The sequence below is a fragment of the Polyergus mexicanus genome, unplaced genomic scaffold, assembly GCF_030449975.1.
Source record: "Polyergus mexicanus isolate NDT 795.1 unplaced genomic scaffold, iyPolMexi1.0 SCAF_16, whole genome shotgun sequence".
Classification (NCBI taxonomy): Eukaryota; Metazoa; Arthropoda; class Insecta; order Hymenoptera; family Formicidae; genus Polyergus; species Polyergus mexicanus.
This window is the reverse complement of record NW_027223336.1, coordinates 5,058,407-5,078,401: the sequence shown is the minus strand read 5'-3', so window position 1 is coordinate 5,078,401 and position 19,995 is coordinate 5,058,407. Positions and strand designations below refer to the sequence as shown.

The following is a 19,995-nucleotide window of genomic DNA, read 5'->3' as shown; positions in this document are numbered from 1 at the left end:
AGGAAATAGAAGAATCACGTTTCTCTGCACACAGACTAGAGATCGCTACGTACGCAAGTTTCCTTCGTTCGGAACGTCTTAGTTACGTATCGGCAAGTGAGATATGCTAAAAATTCTTGTACAACATGAAGGAAATAGAGGAATCACGTTTCTCTGCACACAGACTAGAGATCGCTATGTACGAAAGTTTCCTTCGTTCGGAACGTCTTAGTTACCTATCGGCAAGTGAGATATGCAAAAAATTCTTGTGCAACATGAAGGAAATTGAGTAGAAACGTTTCTCTGCACACAAAGATAAAATCGCTATGTACGCAAGTTTCCTTCGTTCGGAAGGTCTTAGTTACGTGTCGACAAGTGAGATATGCAGAAAATTCTTGTACCACGTCAAGGAAATTGAGGAGAAACGCTTCTCTGAGCACAGAGCTGAGATCGCTATGTACGCAAGTTTTGTTCGTTCGGAACGTCTTAGTTATGCATCGGCAAGCGAGATATGCAGAAAATTCTTGTACAACGTCAAGGAAATAGAGGGATCACGTTTCTCTGCACAAAGACTAGAGATCGCTATGTACGCAAGTTTCCTTCGTTCGGGACGTCTTAGTTACGTATCGGCAAATGAGATATGCAAAAAATTCTTGTACAACGTCAAAGAAATAGAAGAATCCGTTTCTCTGCACACAGACTAGAGATCGCAACGTACGCAAGTTTCATTCGTTCGGAACGTCTTAGTTACGTATCGGCAAGTGAGATTTGCTAAAAATTTTTGTACCACGTCAAGGAAATAGAGGAATCACGTTTCTCTGCACACAGACTAGAGATCGCAATGTACGCAAGTTTCCTTCGTTCGGGACGTCTTAGTTACGCATCGGCAAATGAGATATGCAGAAAATTCTTGTGCAACATGAAGGAAATAGAGGAATCACGTTTCTCTGCACACAGACTAGAGATCGCTACGTACGCAAGTTTTGTTCGTTCGGAACGTCTTAGTTACGTATCGGCAAGCGAGATATGCAAAAAATTCTTGTGCAACATGAAGGAAATTGAGTAGATACGTTTCTCTGCACACAGAGAAGATATTGCTATGTACGCAAGTTTCCTCCGTTCGGAACGCCTTAGTTACGTGTCGGCAAGTGAGATATGCAGAAAATTCTTGTACAACGTCAAGGAAATAGAGGAATCACGTTTCTATGCACACAGACTAGAGATCGCTATGTACGCAAGTTTCCTTCGTTCGGAACGTCTTAGTTACGTGTCGGCAAGTGAGATATGCAGAAAATTCTTGTGCAACATGAAGGAAATAGAGGAATCACGTTTCTCTGCACACAGACTAGAGATCGCTACGTACGCAAGTTTCCTTCGTTCGGAACGTCTTAGTTACGTATCGGCAGGTTAGATATGCAGAAAATTCTTTTGCAACATGAAGGAAATTGAGTAGAAACGTTTCTTTGCACACCGAGAAGAGATCGCTATGTACGCAAGTTTCCTTCGTTCGGAACGTCTTAGTTACGTATCGGCAAGTGAGATATGCTAAAAATTCTTGTACCACGTCAAGGAAATTGAGGAGAAACGCTTCTCTGAGCACAGAGCTGAGATCGCTATGTACGCAAGTTTTGTTCGTTCGGAACGTCTTAATTACGTATCGGGAAGCGAGATATGCAAAAAATTCTTGTGCAACATGAAGGAAATTGAGTAGATACGTTTCTCTGCACACAGAGAAGATATCGCTATGTACGCAAGTTTCCTCCGTTCGGAACGCCTTAGTTACGAGTCGGCAAGTGAGATATGCAGAAAATTCTTGTACAACGTCAAGGAAATTGAGGAATCACGTTTCTCTGCACACAGACTAGAGATCGCTATGTACGCAAGTTTCCTTCGTTCGGGACGCCTTAGTTACGTATCGGCAAATGAGATATGCAAAAAATTCTTGTACAACGTCAAGGAAATAGAAGAATCACGTTTCTCTGCTCACAGACTAGAGATCGCTACGTACGCAAGTTTCCTTCGTTCGGAACGTCTTAGTTACGTATCGGCAAGTGAGATATGCAGAAAATTCTTGTGCAACATGAATGAAATTGAGTAGAAACGTTTCTCTGCACACAGAGAAGAGATCGCTATGTACGCAAGTTTCCTTCGTTCGGAACGTCTTAGTTACGTATCGGCAAGTGAGATATGCAGAAAATTCTTTTGCAACATGAAGGAAATTGAGTAGAAACGTTTCTCTGCACACAGGGAAGAGATCGCTATGTACGCAAGTTTCCTTCGTTCGGAACGTCTTAGTTACGTATCGGCAAGTGAGATATGCTAAAAATTCTTGTACCACGTCAAGGAAATTGAGGAGAAACGCTTCTCTGAGCACAGAGCTGAGATCGCTATGTACGCAAGTTTTGTTCGTTCGGAACGTCTTAATTACGTATCGGGAAGCGAGATATACAAAAAATTCTTGTGCAACATGAAGGAAATTGAGTAGATACGTTCCTCTGCACACAGAGAAGATATCGCTATGTACGCAAGTTTCCTTCGTTCGGAACGTCTTAGTCACGTGTCGGCAAGTGAGATATGCAGAAAATTCTTGTACAACGTCAAGGAATTAGAGGAATTACGTTATTCTGCACACAGACTAGAGATCACTACGTACGCAAGTTTCCTTCGTTCGGAACGTGTTAGTTACGTATCGGCAAGTGAGATATGCAGAAAATTCTTGTGCAACATGAATGAAATTGAATAGAAACGTTTCTCTGCACACAGAGAAGAGATCGCTATGTACGCAAGTTTCCTTCGTTCGGAACGTCTTAGTTACGTATCGGCAAGTGAGATATGCTAAAAATTCTTGTACCACGTCAAGGAAATAGAGGAATCACGTTTCTCTGCACACAGACTAGAGATCGCTATGTACGCAAGTTTCCTTCGTTCGGGACGTCTTAGTTACGTATCGGCAAATGAGATATGCAAAAAATTCTTGTGCAATATGGAGGAAATAGAGGAATCACGTTTCTCTGCACACAGATTAGAGATCGCTATTTACGCAAGTTTCCTTCGTTCGGAACGCCTTAGTTACGTGTCGGCAAGTGAGATATGCAGATAATTCTTGTACAACGTCAAGGAAATAGAGGAATCACGTTTCTATGCTCACAGACTAGAGATCGCTATGTACACAAGTTTCCTTCGTTCGGGACGTCTTAGTTACGTATCGGCAAATGAGATATGCAGAAAATTCTTGTGCAATATGGAGGAAATAGAAGAATCACGTTTCTCTGCACACAGACTAGAGATCGCTACGTACGCAAGTTTCCTTCGTTCGGAACGTCTTAGTTACGTATCGGCAAATGAGATATGCAGAAAATTCTTGTGCAATATGAAGGAAATAGAGGAATCACGTTTCTCTGCACACAGACTAGAGAACGCTACGTACGCCAGTTTCCTTCGTTCGGGACGTCTTAGTTACGTATCGGCAAATGAGATATGCAGAAAATTCTTGTGCAATATGAAGGAAACAGAGGAATCACGTTTCTCTGCACACAGATTAGAGATCGCTATTTACGCAAGTTTCCTTCGTTCGGAACGCCTTAGTTACGTGTCGGCAAGTGAGATATGCAGAAAATTCTTGTACAACGTCAAGGAAATAGAGGAATCACGTTTCTCTGCACACAGACTAGAGATCGCTATGTACACAAGTTTCCTTCGTTCGGGACGTCTTAGTTACGTATCGGCAAATGAGATATGCAAAAAATTCTTGTACAACGTCAAGGAAATAGAAGAATCACGTTTCTCTGCACACAGAGTAGAGATCGCTATGTACGCCAGTTTCCTTCGTTCGGGACGTCTTAGTTACGTATCGGCAAATGAGATATGCAGAAAATTCTTGTGCAATATGAAGGAAATAGAGGAATCACGTTTCTCTGCACACAGATTAGAGATCGCTATTTACGCAAGTTTCCTTCGTTCGGAACGTCTTAGTTACGTATCGGCAAGTGAGATATGCTAAAAATTCTTGTACCACGTCAAGGAAAGAGAGGAATCACGCACACAGACTAGAGATCGCTATGTACGCAAGTTTCCTTCGTTCGGAACGTCTTAGTTACGTGTCGGCAAGTGAGATATGCTAAAAATTCTTGTACCACGTCAAGGAAATAGAGGAATCACGTTTCTCTGCACACAGACTAGAGATCACTACGTACCCAAGTTTCCTTCGTTCGGAACGTCTTAGTTACGTATCGGCAAGTGATATATGCAGAAAATTCTTGTGCAACATGAAGGAAATTGAGGAGAAACGCTTCTCTGTGCACAGAGCTGAGATCGCTATGTACGCAAGTTTTGTTCGTTCGGAACGTCTTAGTTATGCATCGGCAAGCGAGATATGCAGAAAATTCTTGTACAACGTCAAGGAAATAGAGGAATCACGTTTCTCTGCACAAAGACTAGAGATCGCTATGTACGCAAGTTTCCTTCGTTCGGGACGTCTTAGTTACGTATCGGCAAATGAGATATGCAAAAAATTCTTGTACAACGTCAAAGAAATAGAAGAATCCGTTTCTCTGCACACAGACTAGAGATCACTACGTACGCAAGTTTCCTTCGTTCGGAACGTCTTAGTTACGTATCGGCAAGTGATATATGCAGAAAATTCTTGTGCAACATGAAGGAAATTGAGGAGAAACGCTTCTCTGAGCACAGAGCTGAGATCGCTATGTACGCAAGTTTTGTTCGTTCGGAACGTCTTAGTTATGCATCGGCAAGTGAGATATGCAGAAAATTCTTGTGCAACATGAAGGAAATAGAGGAATCACGTTTCTCTGCACACAGACTAGAGATCGCTACGTACGCAAGTTTCCTTCGTTCGGAACGTCTTAGTTACGTATCGGCAGGTGAGATATGCAGAAAATTCTTTTGCAACATGAAGGAAATTGAGTAGAAACGTTTCTTTGCACACCGAGAAGAGATCGCTATGTACGCAAGTTTCCTTCGTTCGGAACGTCTTAGTTACGTATCGGCAAGTGAGATATGCTAAAAATTCTTGTACCACGTCAAGGAAATTGAGGAATCACGTTTCTCTGCACACAGACTTGAGATCGCTATGTACGCAAGTTTCCTTCGTTCGGGACGTCTTAGTTACGTATCGGCAAATGAGATATGCAAAAAATTCTTGTACAACGTCAAGGAAATAGAAGAATCACGTTTCTCTGCTCACAGACTAGAGATCGCTACGTACGCAAGTTTCCTTCGTTCGGAACGTCTTAGTTACGTATCGGCAAGTGAGATATGCAGAAAATTCTTGTGAGTAGTATAGGGGCCACTATAGTGAGACACAACAAACCCCCACTCCTCGGCCACTGGCGCCGACCCCCTGCTGTGCCTGTCTGGGGCCCTCCCCCTTAAGGGTGTCTGTGGAAAAAAAGAGTGGAGGGGACTCGTGGACGTCTACGAGGCAATTTTCCCTTTAAATTTTTTATTTTTTATTTTTTTTTATTTTTTTTATTTTTTATTTTTTTTCGGACGCGTGAACATGCTCGGGCTCGAACCTGGGTCCTCCGCGTTTCCAGACAGGGTCCTAGTATGCTGGGCTAGCTGAAATCTTATTAGAATAAGACTTAGATGTAGTATTTGTAGAGAGTAGCCCTCCGACATAGGGGACCCAGCGCTCTGATTGGCTTAACTATAGTGGCCGGCAGTTTGATTGGATGAGGAGCATTGTTTCTGAGTGAGAGGGAAAAACGCGGCAAAATAACACGTGTGTAAGAATCGGCAAGATGGCGGCCGCCGAGAATGGTGACGTCACGAGAATAGAAGGGGTCGTAAAAAGCAAGTCTGTGCAGGTAGCGATTACGAAGGTTTTAGAGCTTCATGACGGCGCTTAGACGAGGAGAGAAAGGATAGGAAAATAGTAAATGTTTTTATATAAGCGATTTAAAATAAAAATTTTTTATTAAATATTATACTTATGTTTAAATGTAAATAATAATTTCGCAATGTACAAAATTTCTTATGTGACGGAAAACATGTAAATTCGCTACTATATACATCGATAAAAACGAGAGTCGAGAAAGATTAGCGTTCTATTATATACCCGTATGGTAACGAACAATGACTATCGATAAATCTACGTTTTAGTAATACAGGTTCGCATACTTTAGTTTCGTCCCGTGTTACGATCTCATGAAACGCGGTGCGACGAATTGCTCTAAAACGTAGATTTATCGATGTTCCTGCCAATTCTTTTTCGTTCTCTTCATTTTCTCGTACTCTCTCTTTATTTAGCAATAAATTCCTAATACTATTAAAATTGACTAACCGCGAATTTTCGTAATTTAGGGTTATGCCTTTAACTTTACATGCCTCGTGCGTTCGACCGTCTGGTAAGCGTACAACATATGCATAAAATTTCGGACCACCGGACACGAACGCCTCGATATAGCTACCGCTCCCGTAGCTCTCGAGTTCATCGGTCATGTCGCCTAGAAAATTCCCCGTACGGGGTTCATACTCGTTCGGATCACCGCTGCTCACGTAAATACATGAATCCGTATCGTAATACAAAACGCGACGATCTAATCGCTCTAAATACGAATATAGCGTTAAACGAGCTTGTGCCGTCGTATACGCCGCTATCACGACATTAGTTAGCGGGGAGGAAACAACAGCTTCTTGTCGCAATCGCCATGAAACATATATTACCTCATCATTTACGGGTAATATGTCGGTTATTTCATGCTCGGCACTTGTCAGTAAGGCTATAAAACGTTGCGGCGTTCTCACGACCTCGGTATTAGGTAAGTTGGACCGCTGACCAAATTTGCCCCAAAAAGAATTTAAACACAGTTTCGCGACAGAACGTAAGCCGGGATTCCGAGCGACGTTACGTTTATCAAGAACGATACCTTCGGTTTTCTCATACTCCCGCAGATATCTTTCTTTAGCATCGTCGTCGTTTTCCCCGCATTCGCTCGGCCATCCGCTGGCTTCTTGTTTAAGTTGCAAAAATGTATTTATATACTCGGCGAACAATCCACCTTGACGGGTCGTATGATCGAATTGACTAACTTTATATTGCCAAATCTCACTTACAGCCGTCACGTGATAGCCCTTTTCGACGGCCTTGCGTAATTCGCAGGACACCCACGTACCCTCGAATTCGCGTTCCTTAGCATCGTTGTGCGTACAGGCCGATTGCGACAATGTTTCACAGCAACTGCGACATAATGCAAAAAGCAATTTTCCCTGCGTGCGATATGGGAGTACAGGATGAAATAAATCACGTGGCGGTAGTACTTTGCACCGTATGAGACCTTCGAACGTATTAAAATTATAATTCGGTGCCCTCCCGATTAATGCGGAACATTCCTCGCCGACATAAATATCAGGATGACCGATCGGGAAAGCACCTGTTTTTAAAACATATGGGTATAAGGAGCATACGTCCACGTAACGTATTTTTTCCATACCTGTAACCTCATAGCGCGTCACAATATTTCCCGTGCGTCCACCGAAAAATGCATCGCGCGGATCGAGCGGAGGCGTTTCCACCATCGGATGGTTCTCGAGATATTCACGCATTTCGCGACTATCTCGCATATTGCGATCGAAAGAGCACTCCCACTTTTCTATCACAAAGTATTTCCGTTGTCGAAGTCTCCACGAGATTGCGAGAGTTCGCTCGTAACGTGAGTCAATCGTATCCTTGCAATCCGATGTAGAAAGTGGTCTATCGCGATTCATAGGAAAGCAAGACGGGCATCCGTGCCAAAAACATCCGTGAAATTGTAGCACATGACGTTGAGGCGTCTCTGTATCAGGCGTTTCGTAATATCCATCGACGAGCGTGCCGTCGATTGTACGATATTCGCGCGAGCGCCCTGCGTGGTTTATAGAATGTCCGAGCTCGCGTTCCTTCCATATCAACCACTGCAGAGCTTTACGGGAATGATTGGTTGCTTTTCTGTATCCGCCAGTTGGAATGACGCCTATCGTATTTTGTTGCAAAAAGTTTTTCCGAAAAACAGTCATACACGTCGAAGCAATTGTCGTGCATTCCTCGAACGGACATACATTTCCACGAACAATAAAAATTTTTCTGAACGCCATACACGCTTGTCGAAGAATATCAACGTCGGTACGACAATAACGAATGATCTCACGTTGAAAATCGAACACGGTGTTTTTTTGACGCATATCAGCATGCCATACAAGAAAGCGTTCGCGCTCTTCCGATTTCATTGTCTCCGGAGAATAATAATGAGCGTCAGGCAAGGGGCCGACATATGACTGATTTTCGACAGTGTTAAACAAATGCGGAAAAATGCCTTTATCCGACGTATCCTGTAATCCGAAAGCCTTCGGTAACTCGGATAAGCGCATCGGCATATAATTAACACTGTCGATGAATTTCGTATGTCCTACCGTTAACACCACGATCTTTGTGCCGTTTAATATTAATTTAGGTTCTAAGTTATTACGATTTTCAACAATATACTTTAAAATAAATTGCGCGTCGAACGCTTTCGCATTATGTGCTATGCAGATGATCTGCTTGAAGTATTTTGTCGTACGCGTTGCAAAATCGACGAATTGTTTCACAGGATCATGACGAAATACGAACTCTCGCACCCCGCACCATCGGCACCTCGCGGACAAATTATTTTCTTTCGCGCACGCTTCGCAAATTTGTTGTGCCACGCAAAGAGTGGGAACGTGTTTCTTTACGTTCGACGTACCTTCGAGTGACTCGTCTTGTCGCGTTTCAAAATCGTAAAATACGAATGCTACACGCTCTTTTTTGCTCGTACATGCACGATCGTTTGCCACTTTACCGTCAAATTCTGTGCTCTCTTCTGTGCTTCGCGTAACTGTCATCGCTGGAGCCATTGTCGATGATGAAGACGACGGTACGGTAGAGGAATCATTATCACGTCGAAGAGGCTGCATGTAGCACAAATGATTCTCAGGCTTTGGTGAACGGCATAATTTGCAGTAAGAAACACCGCATTCGTGTCTCGCACCAAATTTAACGATGCGTCCGCATCCGTCGCAAAATCGCACGACATTGCAGATACTTTCAGTTGATTTACCGTCGTACGATTTTACGCTGCGATGACGCTCGAAACACTTCTTACCGAAAAATGCCCGATTACACACGTTGCATTTTATACTTTCGGACTGCTTACACGACGGCACAGTGAAACACCGCGGACATTTATTTGGACAGCGATGACCCGTTTTATCGTTCCGATAACCTATATTACACGGCTCGCAATAATTCCTACAACCCACAGCGGCATTTAAATTTATAATAGGGTTATAATGGCGTAAACGCTCATAATACATTATATTTAAGCGTAACGAGGGTTCACGGTCGAGAGAAGCAAGTAGCGCGATACCGTCGTACATCGGTTTCTCACCGCGCCCGAAAGTACTGAAATTATAAACTACAATTGCGATATTATCAGCTGCGAGATATCGTTGAAAGCGATCGATTTCCGGAATTCCACATCCCTCTTCAGTTATCGTAACACCAGCGTTCCTAGTTAATTGTAATGCGAACTCACGCTGAAGCGGGGAATGCGGGTGTCTTATATTATTCCATTTTTCATGTAACGCACCCGTACGTAAGTTACCGCGTTCGCAGTAAATTCGCGCTACTACGAGAGCGCGCGGAAAACATAAATTGTCGGAATTATTTATTGTTACTATTGAGCGCTTCACAACGTCTTCGTTTGTTAATTTAACACGTCCGCGACCCGAAGGAACTGTGATATTAAAAACACGAATGTTAAAGTGTTCCGCGATATCGAGTCCCCCAGCACTCTGCGCTACTGAACTCACGAGTTTCCAGATATCATCATACGATATGTCTCTAGCCAGACGAAAGGATAATCCAGCAGGGCCCTGAGATAAATTCGGAGAATGAAAAGTCATCCCCGCATAATCTCCCGGTTCGCATAAATTTAAAACATACGCGTGAATTTCGCGAAACGCATTTTCTAATGTGTGATAAATATTCGAGCCTTCGCGTATCGGTCGTATCGCGAAACTCGCTTCTCTCCCGATTATGCCGAACCTCCTAAATTGCCGCATATTTTCCGTCAATAAATCTACGTAATTAAAATTAATAACGCCGACCTCATGACGTTGCTGTTCCTCCGCCACCTCCGGCTCTTCTTCACCATCTTCGGTCTCCGACGAGGGATTACAGCGTTCTTCGCCGACGACTTCCTCTTCATTCTCATCCTCATCGGTTACTCCCTCGTTATTACAGAGTTGCGTTACTCGTTCTTCAGGAGTCGCTTCTTCATTTTGGCCACCACCACCACCTCTCTGCACTGTCGAAACAAAAGAAAAATTTAATTATAAATAAAATAAAAATTACATCTACGTTATTTTTATTCTTTTCAAAATTTTGTATCTCACCAGGTGATGCCGTGATATCAGCTTCGCTATCGTTTTCGGCAGAACGTGCTCTTCCTAAAATTTAATATTTTATCAATCAATATTGAATATAGAAACAGTATATAAAGATTAATATTTTTATTTTATTTTTATGCGAAACTTACTCAAAGTTCCTGTTTCGAGCTCTTCTTCAGCCGGACGTTTTCGAAGCTGAGAGGGAGGCTCTCGCCCATCAGTCGCAGACGTGTTGCGATCTACAAATTATGATTTTGAAAATTTTAGTTAATTCCTGTCTATCGTATTCGATTACAATACAATTGTACAATATAAATAAAAACATTTTGCTTACCGTTTAAGCGGTTTCCACGATGGTTTGATAGCAGGAAGGCTATAAGGCCGTCTGCATCCTCCTCCTCGTGGTCAAATGCCTCGCGCATTTCTATTATTTCACCCGCGATATGCAACAACTCGGCATAATTGCCAAAATAGCCTAGTCTATATAGCACAGCGAGTATAGTATTCGAACTAGCACACGCAAATGCCCGAAAAACTGAATAATTTATTTCTGCCGATTCGTCCGATAACACTGATAAATAGCGCTCGCTATTTATCGCAGGCGACAAATTCGAGCCTATAATTATGCATTTACCTAATAGCTCTTTAAGTCCAGCCATTTTTGCCACTTGCTCGCGAAATACACGATATCTCTATTTTCCACGGAACGACTCGCGTTACTTCGAATGATGTCGAACTCGAAATTACCTTTTTTACTTCGGCACGGAGAATTTATTTAAACACATATCCCCACTTTTTTCCAAAAAGGAAAAGTCTTTGAAAGATTTAAAATTTTTCCTTTCTAGGTAGTTAGATTAGATTAGTTCGAAGAAAACAAAAGAACGCCGGCAAAAGAACGTCGACAAAAAGAATCCCTGTTTTCCAAAAAGCCGATAAAGTAGACAAAAAAATATTTTATTTTTTATCACGTTACTATCTTATTTACTTACTTTTATTACTTTTGTTATAGCGATCCTAAAGTAAAAGCTTTGTAGCGATAAACGTTTTTAAAAATTTTCGTAGAAGAGACGGGATTATGTCGATTAGAAAATTATTCCTTTATAAAATTTTTACAATATAATCTCTTACAATACAATCTATAAAAATTTATTACACAGACGATAAACATTTATTTACGCTTTATAACATATTGTAAATGTATTTAGAGAAAAAAAAAAGTTTAGAGAAAAATTTTTCTCTTGTAACGAATCTAATTTCTAGATGATTCTAGATGTTTTTTCGCGTAATTTTTAGTCAGTTGAACAAGATTGAACATGAAAAATCACGATTTTTCCTGTTATTTAATTGTCTATACAAACTTTTCCCCCACTTTTCTTTATATTTCGATATATAAGTAGCGCGAGAAGATGTAAATCCTTCATTCGAGTTTCCCCGTACGAAGTCTTCATTTCGGCTGCGTTACAAGAATTCGGCATTGTTTTGCCTGGTGTTCTCTCAGTTTTATTCAAAAAGTAATAACAATGGCTGCCGCGAAAGAAGTTTCCAGTGATCAAAAAAATCTAACCGATTTTGTTAAATCTACGCACGTTTGCGATATTAGCAAATCGGACAGCAAGTTCGACAACGATAGAAGAAACGAACAGCGATACTTATTACTATCGACAACGTATGCCCTTAATTCATCGTGTACTAAGAAGCTACATGTGGGCTTGCAAGCAACAAACGAAGGTTATTTCGCGCCAATTGTTAAATTAACGGGTAATTATGCGGACGGAATTTGTCTCGATACCGTCACCTGGCAACAATTTCAGCTCAACATGGAACAGATAGGACTGTACTTGAGTGAGAATCAAAAAACCAAACCAAGTCCGATTATCATCAACAATATTTCCATCGGCTTCACCACCGCTTACGGGACGCGGGCTGTGATAGTGACTTACAAGGAAAATGTGGAACAAACCGCGAGTAATGGAGAGACGGAGGAGCAAGCGCAGCCGCCCTTGAAGAAACGAAAAACCCACAGCGTCGCTATTGTGATGCAGAAAGCAACTTTTCTCGGCATGGAAAATATTACAAGATGTGTGGATGCTCGATTGTCACAGCTAGTTTCCATCACTGACGCCGTCAACACCTGCGCCAATTACTTAACGAACGAGATAGAATTAAAACTCCCAACGACTTACATAAATCGTGAAATTATAAAACTCATGGTTAGTGATAATTTTCAAGAAATTGAACGCAATGTACAAACGCAAATAAGAGATTTAACCTTTTTAGATGTATATTTCAATATTGTATTTGAAGAATTACTTTCGCTCGGCTTTAATGAAATTGTACGTATAATTTTAAATCGTAATTGTTAATTTTATAAAAATAAAAAATAAAAAATTATTATCAATAAATATGAAATTTTTCCCACCTTAAAAATCACAGACTATATTTTTCCTTTACCTTTCTCTAATATTTCCTTTACTTTTTTACTTTGCGCATAGAACATTCTATCAAAAATAATATCAAATGTTAGTTGAACGCTAAACGAGCAACTTATTTCTAACTTAAGCGTTCACAGAGCACCGTTTATAAGCTCGTAAGCAACGGTGCTCAAAAAACGCTGAAGCGAGCGCGTTCCCGCGAATACGCTTATTAGCATCGTTCCCGCGGCTACTTATCAGCTAATCGACCGCGGTGCTTTCCGCTCGTTCACGTGCCGGGAAACGCTAGCGCGAGCATGCGGCCGCCGCGGTGGGCCTTCCGGAGCGCGGATAAGCTTATTACTCTCAACATATATCTGCATATTAAACATATTCGATGCACGTATTTTTGTTATTGTTATTAAATATTCCTGATTACTTTTTTATTTATGAGAGCGCGCGTAAACGACAAATCGTTCATTTCGCAAAATGGATGTACGGTGGAAACATCCTTGGACGTCGATCGTCTGCGGGCCTACGGGGTGTGGAAAAACAATTTTCGTGAAAACGTTTCTTCGTCATTTATCCGTCATGTCGGATGTTCGATTCGAGAGAATTTTATTTTATTACGCCGAGTGGCAAGATGCGTATCAGCGTTTACAATGCGACGCGCGTGAAAAAGAAGAAGAAGAAGAAGAGAAAAGAACACAAAAAACCGGTTACGATAATAATGCTATGATAAAATCGAAGAAAAATATCATCGAATTTCGCGAGGGGTTACCGCGTCCGGAAGATTATTCCAACGATGCGCTTTCGCCAAAATTAATAATAATCGACGATCTTATGAGGGAATCTTCGTCGTGCGACGCTATCGTAGATCTGTTTACCAAAGGAAGTCATCATAAAAATCTCAGTGTTATACTCATCTCACAAAATCTCTTTCATCAAGGGCGCGGGCAGCGTGACATATCTCTCAACGCGAATTACATAGTAGTTTTCAAAAATCCACGCGATCGCGCTCAAATACGTCATCTAGCGCGCCAGGTATATCCCGATGATCCAAAATTTATGGAAGAAGCCTACTATGACGCTACATCGAGACCTCACGGGTATTTATTGCTCGATTTGAAACAATCGACTCCAGACGAATATCGCTTTCGTACGTGTATCTTTCCCGACGATACGCTGCATTACGCTTACATTCCGCGCAGATCGAACAATAGAAGTGGGGGCGTATAAAGGTTAAAATTCCCGTTCGCAACTTGTCAGTCGTGTAATTACAGCGTAATGGTGAAAAAAGAAGATCCCGATAAAAAGCTGACGTCATCGAATAGTGCAATAAAGCATGCTAGACGGTCTATCGGAGAGAGAAACATATGTCTTTTAAAAACTTTGTGTCATTTGAAAAAAAATCAAAGAACAGCATTCTTACGTGCCGCTGACAATAAACTCATAAAGTGCATTCAAGAGTGCATTTTCAATACGTTAAAAGGTAACGTACCGCTTCGTTGTAGCGATAAAAAGCGATTAGCCAAACATAAAACGGCCCTACGGCGTGTTGCGGCAAAACAAGGTAATTGGAAGACTAAAAGAAAATTGTTAGTACAACAAGGTGGATTTTTACCCTATCTTATCGGACCTATACTAGGGGCTATATTATCTCGGATTATCGGCGAATGAAAAAGAAAAATACAATCCTATACAGCCCATACATTCTAGGAAAGATAATAAAAAAAGGAAAGTGTTATCAGCTGTATTTTGAACAATGGAGAGAGCTAAGAAAATGGTTTTGATATCTACCGAAAATCTTGAGAGAATGCAGCGAATGCAACAGCAACCGGAAATGACATCTATTGCTATGACTGATAACTCGTCGAAGAAAAATACTGGAATATCAAATGCGGAAAATGTAAATAATAATAATAATTCAGTACGAACACCGGGAACAGCTTTATCGCGACTCGATGCGGAGATGTGGCGTATTCTCAACCTCACGACTCCTGTCGACGAGGACAAAAGATGGAAATTGTATAAGGAAGTATTCCAACGCTATCTTCACTTTGCTCGGGAAGCTAAAAAACGCTTACGCGAGGATGAGCAGGATAACGACGAGGACATTAATGACGAGCAGAACGAAGCCACGAATTTGGATATCGACGATAACGAATTTATGGAAACGTCAGCTTTAATTAGCAGCGACCGCGGTGACGGGAGCGCTAGTAGTAGTAGCAGTAGTTTCGGGAAAAAACGCGCGCAATCGGCTGAAATGATCAAAAAAATACTCGGTAGTGTACCGAAATCTTATCGTGACAAAGCGCGTGCGATATTAAAATACTTGATCGATATTCCGACATCTAAGATTAGCTGGGATAGACGAGGACTCGTAACTATAGACGGCGCCGTCGTAACGGGTTCGAATATCGCGGAACTTATAAACGACGCGATACGCGAGAGAAAAACATTTAAAGCAACCGGAAGAATTCAGTTTGCTCGATTACTGCACGACATAGGTACTCCTTCCAATCTCATAGGAAATAATGATTTATTATATACGTTCGTCCGATCTCATCGTATTAAAAACGTGGTTCCGCGCGGAAGTTCCACTCCGAAAACTTCGACCGAGCGTTCAAAGTCGTACAGCCGTAAGGTAGACGAAACGAGCGAAGGAGATACGCTATTTGTATCCGCCGACGAGGACGAAGACGACAAAACATTAACGAGCTACGCAGATTCTCCGACAAAGAAAAGAAAAGGATTGCTCGACTGGAGCAAACTCGAATGATGGAGCTCGAAAAATTGTATTACAATCCCTCGCACTATGCCGGCTATTCGGCGACGACCAATTTATCGCGAGCCGCTAAACCGAAATTCACACGTAACGAGGTCATCGATTGGCTTAAATCGCAAGACGCATACACGTTACATCGTCCGGTACGTCGAAAATTTCCACGCTTACATTATAACGTGACAAATATCGATGACTTATGGGAGGCCGATTTGATCGATATTCGTAATCTCAAGAGTTATAATGACGGTTATTCATATCTATTAACGGTTATCGATGTGCTTAGTAAATTCGTTTGGGTAGAGCCTTTACGCGACAAAACAGGCGCCTGCGTGGTAAAAGCCTTTAAACGCATATTCTCGAGAAACAAAGAGCGCCTACCCGTATACCTGCAGACCGACAAAGGTAAAGAATTTATTGCTCAGCAAGTACAAAATTTCTTAAAAGAAAAAGATATTCGATTTCGTGTAGCGCGTAATCCTGATATTAAAGCAGCTATAGTGGAACGCTTTAATAGAACGCTCAAGGAACGGATGTGGCGATATTTTACGCACAAAAATACGCGACGCTACATCGATGTTTTGCAGGATATCGTTCGCGCTTACAATCATACTCGGCATTCCACCATCAAAATGCAACCTGCAGTCGTTACGAGGGAAAATGCGCGAAGCGCTCGTGAAAATATGAATCGTCGTTGGAACGACAACGGCGATGGGGCGAAGAAAAAGAATCGCGGACAAAAGCCTAAATATAACGTGGGCGATTTCGTACGTGTCAGTAGAGCAAAAGTAGCCTTTGAGAAAGGATACGAGGCAAAGTGGAGCGAAGAAATATTTCGAATTCACCGTATTCTCGAATGGAGAAAACCGCACGTATACGAATTAAGCGATTTAGCGGACGAAGTTATAGACGGAATTTTTTACGAACAAGAATTAGCATCTGTTGTTAAAAACTTGCGAGAAGAAGAATTTATCGTCGAACGTGTGATAAAAAGTAGGGGGCGTGGTAACAATAAACAATTATTAGTTAGTTGGCAAGGATATCCTTCAAAATTCGATTCTTGGATACCCGCTTCGAGTTTAAAATCTTTGAATCAAAAATGAGGGAGGAAGGATTTTATATGATTCTCCCTAGTAATAGCAATATGCGTTTTTTTCCGGAGAATAAAACCACATGTTTCACTACCGAATTGCCTCAACGTATAGACTTGCAAGGACGTTGGGAAGTAGCGCTCACGGAGATTCAATTTCCGACTAGCTTTCTTCATATACGCCCTGGAGAAGGATTCATAAGATTTATAAATATTCAAGAATTCACGATAGGCCCCGAAAAAAAGAAAATCATCGCTAAGAAATCTGAAATACCTTCGGGTATTTACTCAAGTTTGCACGATATTATAGAAGCTGTGAATTACTCTGCAAAATCCGTGGGTTCGCATATCCTTTGGCAATTTGGAGCTATTATCGGCCGCAAAGTTATTATGAAACTTTCCTGCGACATTATGAAATGTGATATGATTCATTATGTAAATTTTTCCGAAAAACTTTGCCGAATACTCGGCTTCGATACGCACAATAAGCTCAATGCTAGTGTTGTGGAGCGTTTACCGTTATGGCTTTTTAGCGAAACCGCCTTCGATATACAGAATGGCGATGAGAAAAATGATAAAATTGAAAATAATGCCGGTACATCGGGCGTTTTACCCGCCTGGATTTATGACGATGTTGAAATTTATACATCACCATTTTACGTATTTCCGCGTGAACGAGTAATAATAGCCGGCGAACCAGCTAGTTTGTTACGCGGTATTCCCGACAAGCTCTTTGTCTATTGCGATATTTGCGAGCCCTATATTACCGGCGATGTGCAATCTCCTCTTTTGCGAATAGTCGCACTCGATGTTGGAAATGATTACGCGTTCGCGTCTACTCAAATAAAGCATTTCTCGCACACTCAATACATTGCTCTGCGTCAAACGTCTTTTCGCACAATCGAGATAGATATAAGAGATCAACTAGGACAGAGTATACCATTCGAATTTGGAACGCTGACAGTGACATTGCACTTTAGACGTATCGAGTAGATAACATAATAATAATAATAATAATAATAATAATAATAATAATAATTAGAGAGCGCAATAAAAAATTAAACGTTAATGGATTATTATTCGACGTATTACGACGGGTTACAAAACGGCGGCAGTCGTGGCGGTGGAATTCCGCGAGTTTTCGTCGGATCGCCCTATCAACGAGGGCACGGTATTGGCAGTTTTCTCGGAGGACTGTTCAGACGTGTATTGCCTTATTTAACCAGAGGGGTACGGGCTGTGGGGAAAGAAGCTTTACGGGCCGGTGTTAATATAATCGAAGATGTTGAAAACAATATGCCGTTTAAAGTAGCGGCTAAGCACCGATTTGAAGAATCGCGCGACAATCTTAAGAGAAAAGCTAAAGAAAAAATAAGTAGTCTGATGAAGGGCTCAGGTTATAAGTCGGATGCAAAAATGCATGTAGCTCAGTTTCCTTTCGGCGGGCTCGACAGGCGCATCGCTAAATCCGCGACATTACGTAGACGACACCAGGCGCGTAGGAAAAGTTCGTCAAAGCGCCAGACACGAGGGAAAAAAAGAGCAAATACAAAAACATCGAAAAATAAGAGAAGAAAAAAGCGCCCAACAGTGAAAAGACTTAAAACATCCACGAAACGGCGTAAAACTGCTAGAAAGCGCACCGTATCTGACATATTTTCTTAAACGGCGTATATTCTAAACGCAACTAACAGTGAGAATTACAACAACGACAAAAAATTTGCGGTAAATAAGCATGTCCTTTCTTCACACGCATTCGAGTGAGTGTTTAAAGAGTGAACTCGATCTCTTTTCTTTACCTCCCACGCAAACAAGTATCGAGAGTTCGCAATGGATTCATTACAAACCCGTGACTTCGCTCTCGGACGATTCTCCGATAGAATTCGTCATTCCGGGTCACGGAGAAGAATATTTAGATCTCACGCACACCATGTTAAGTCTCCGCGTACGCGTAGAAACACCGGGCGATTCCACGGGACATACTGCGGGCACATCCGCCACGGCCACTATAGGTCCCGTAAATCATTTACTTCATTCCATGTTCAATCAGATCGACGTGTATTTCAACCAAAAGCTCGTGTCGCCTCCAAACAACGCTTACGCGTACCGCGCGTACATCGAGGCGTTATTAAATTATTCTTCACCCGCAAAAACCTCCCATCTAACCTCCTGTCTATGGGACGCGGATACACCCGGTCAAATGGACGAACCGATGGAATCAAAATCGCCAAATTCCGCTCTCGTGAGACGCGCGCGTTACATTCACGGCGGGCGCGCGCTAGATCTCGTAGGACATCTCCATTGCGACGTTTTCAATCAAGACAAATTTTTAATTAACGGTGTAGAAGTACGCTTGAGGCTCGTTCGTTCGAAAGATTCGTTCTGTCTTATGGACAGTAACGGTTCATCGGCGAAAGTTCATATACTGGATGCGAGCTTACTCGTGAGAAGGGCGAAAATAAGCGCAGGATTATTACTCGCGCATGCTAGAATGTTGAGTAAAGTTACGGCTAAATATCCGCTCACGAGAGTCGAAGTTAAAACATTTACGATTCACAGTGGTGTTGTGGGTGAATCTTTAGATAATGTAATACTGGGTCAACTTCCGAAAAGGATAATAGTCGGCTTTGTTAATAATAAAGCGTTTAATGGTGATAGAAAATTAAATCCGTTTAATTTCAAAAATTACGGAATAAATTTCTTCTCGCTATACGTCGACGGTATGCAAATTCCTAGTAGACCGTTACAACCGGTTTTCTCGCCTGAGGAACCGCTTTACGTCGAAGCTTATCAAACTCTCTTCACGGGAACGGGCATCCATTTTTTGAACGAAGGAAATTCTATAAGTAGAGACGATTATTCCAAGGGATACACGTTATTCGCTTTTGATCTCACGCCCGATCTGTCTGCTAATTACGCAGGGCATTGGAATCTCGTAAGACATGGTAGTTTGCGATTAGAAGTGCGATTCGAGAAAGCTCTCACTGAGACCGTTAATTGTATTATTTACGCCGAATTCGATAATGTAATAGAAATCGACTCGTCTCGTCAAGTCATCGTCGATTTTGCCGGATAGATATTTATCACGCTCAAGTATTTGACTGTTACAACGTAATACTCGGAAAATTTCCCTCCTTTTTCTCCCCTCCACATTCGATCAAAATGCCAGGAGCATAAAATATCAAAAAATATACAATATAACAGAAAAGAATTCAGTTTCATTCGAGACACGAACGTCGACGCTTCGCGAGCAGTTTAAACTATTATAACCGTGCTGTCGAGTGCGCTCCAGTCTCCGCAAAATGGATATAGTCATCGAC

At 41.8% G+C, this 19,995-nt stretch overlaps 2 protein-coding genes across 2 annotated transcripts; both read left to right on the top strand.

Annotated features, from left to right (window-relative positions):
- The first annotated feature begins 16,684 nt into the window (after nt 1-16,684).
- Nucleotides 16,685-17,668, top strand: LOC138940357 (uncharacterized). The gene has a single exon (XM_070309195.1). It carries the CDS (start codon nt 16,685-16,687, stop codon nt 17,666-17,668), a length of 984 nt encoding a protein of 327 aa, XP_070165296.1.
- Nucleotides 17,669-18,410: 742 nt separating this feature from the next.
- On the top strand, nt 18,411-19,751 carry LOC138940356 (uncharacterized protein F54H12.2-like). Its single transcript, XM_070309193.1, has one exon. It carries the CDS (start codon nt 18,411-18,413, stop codon nt 19,749-19,751), a length of 1,341 nt encoding a protein of 446 aa, XP_070165294.1.
- Nucleotides 19,752-19,995: the final 244 nt, after the last annotated feature.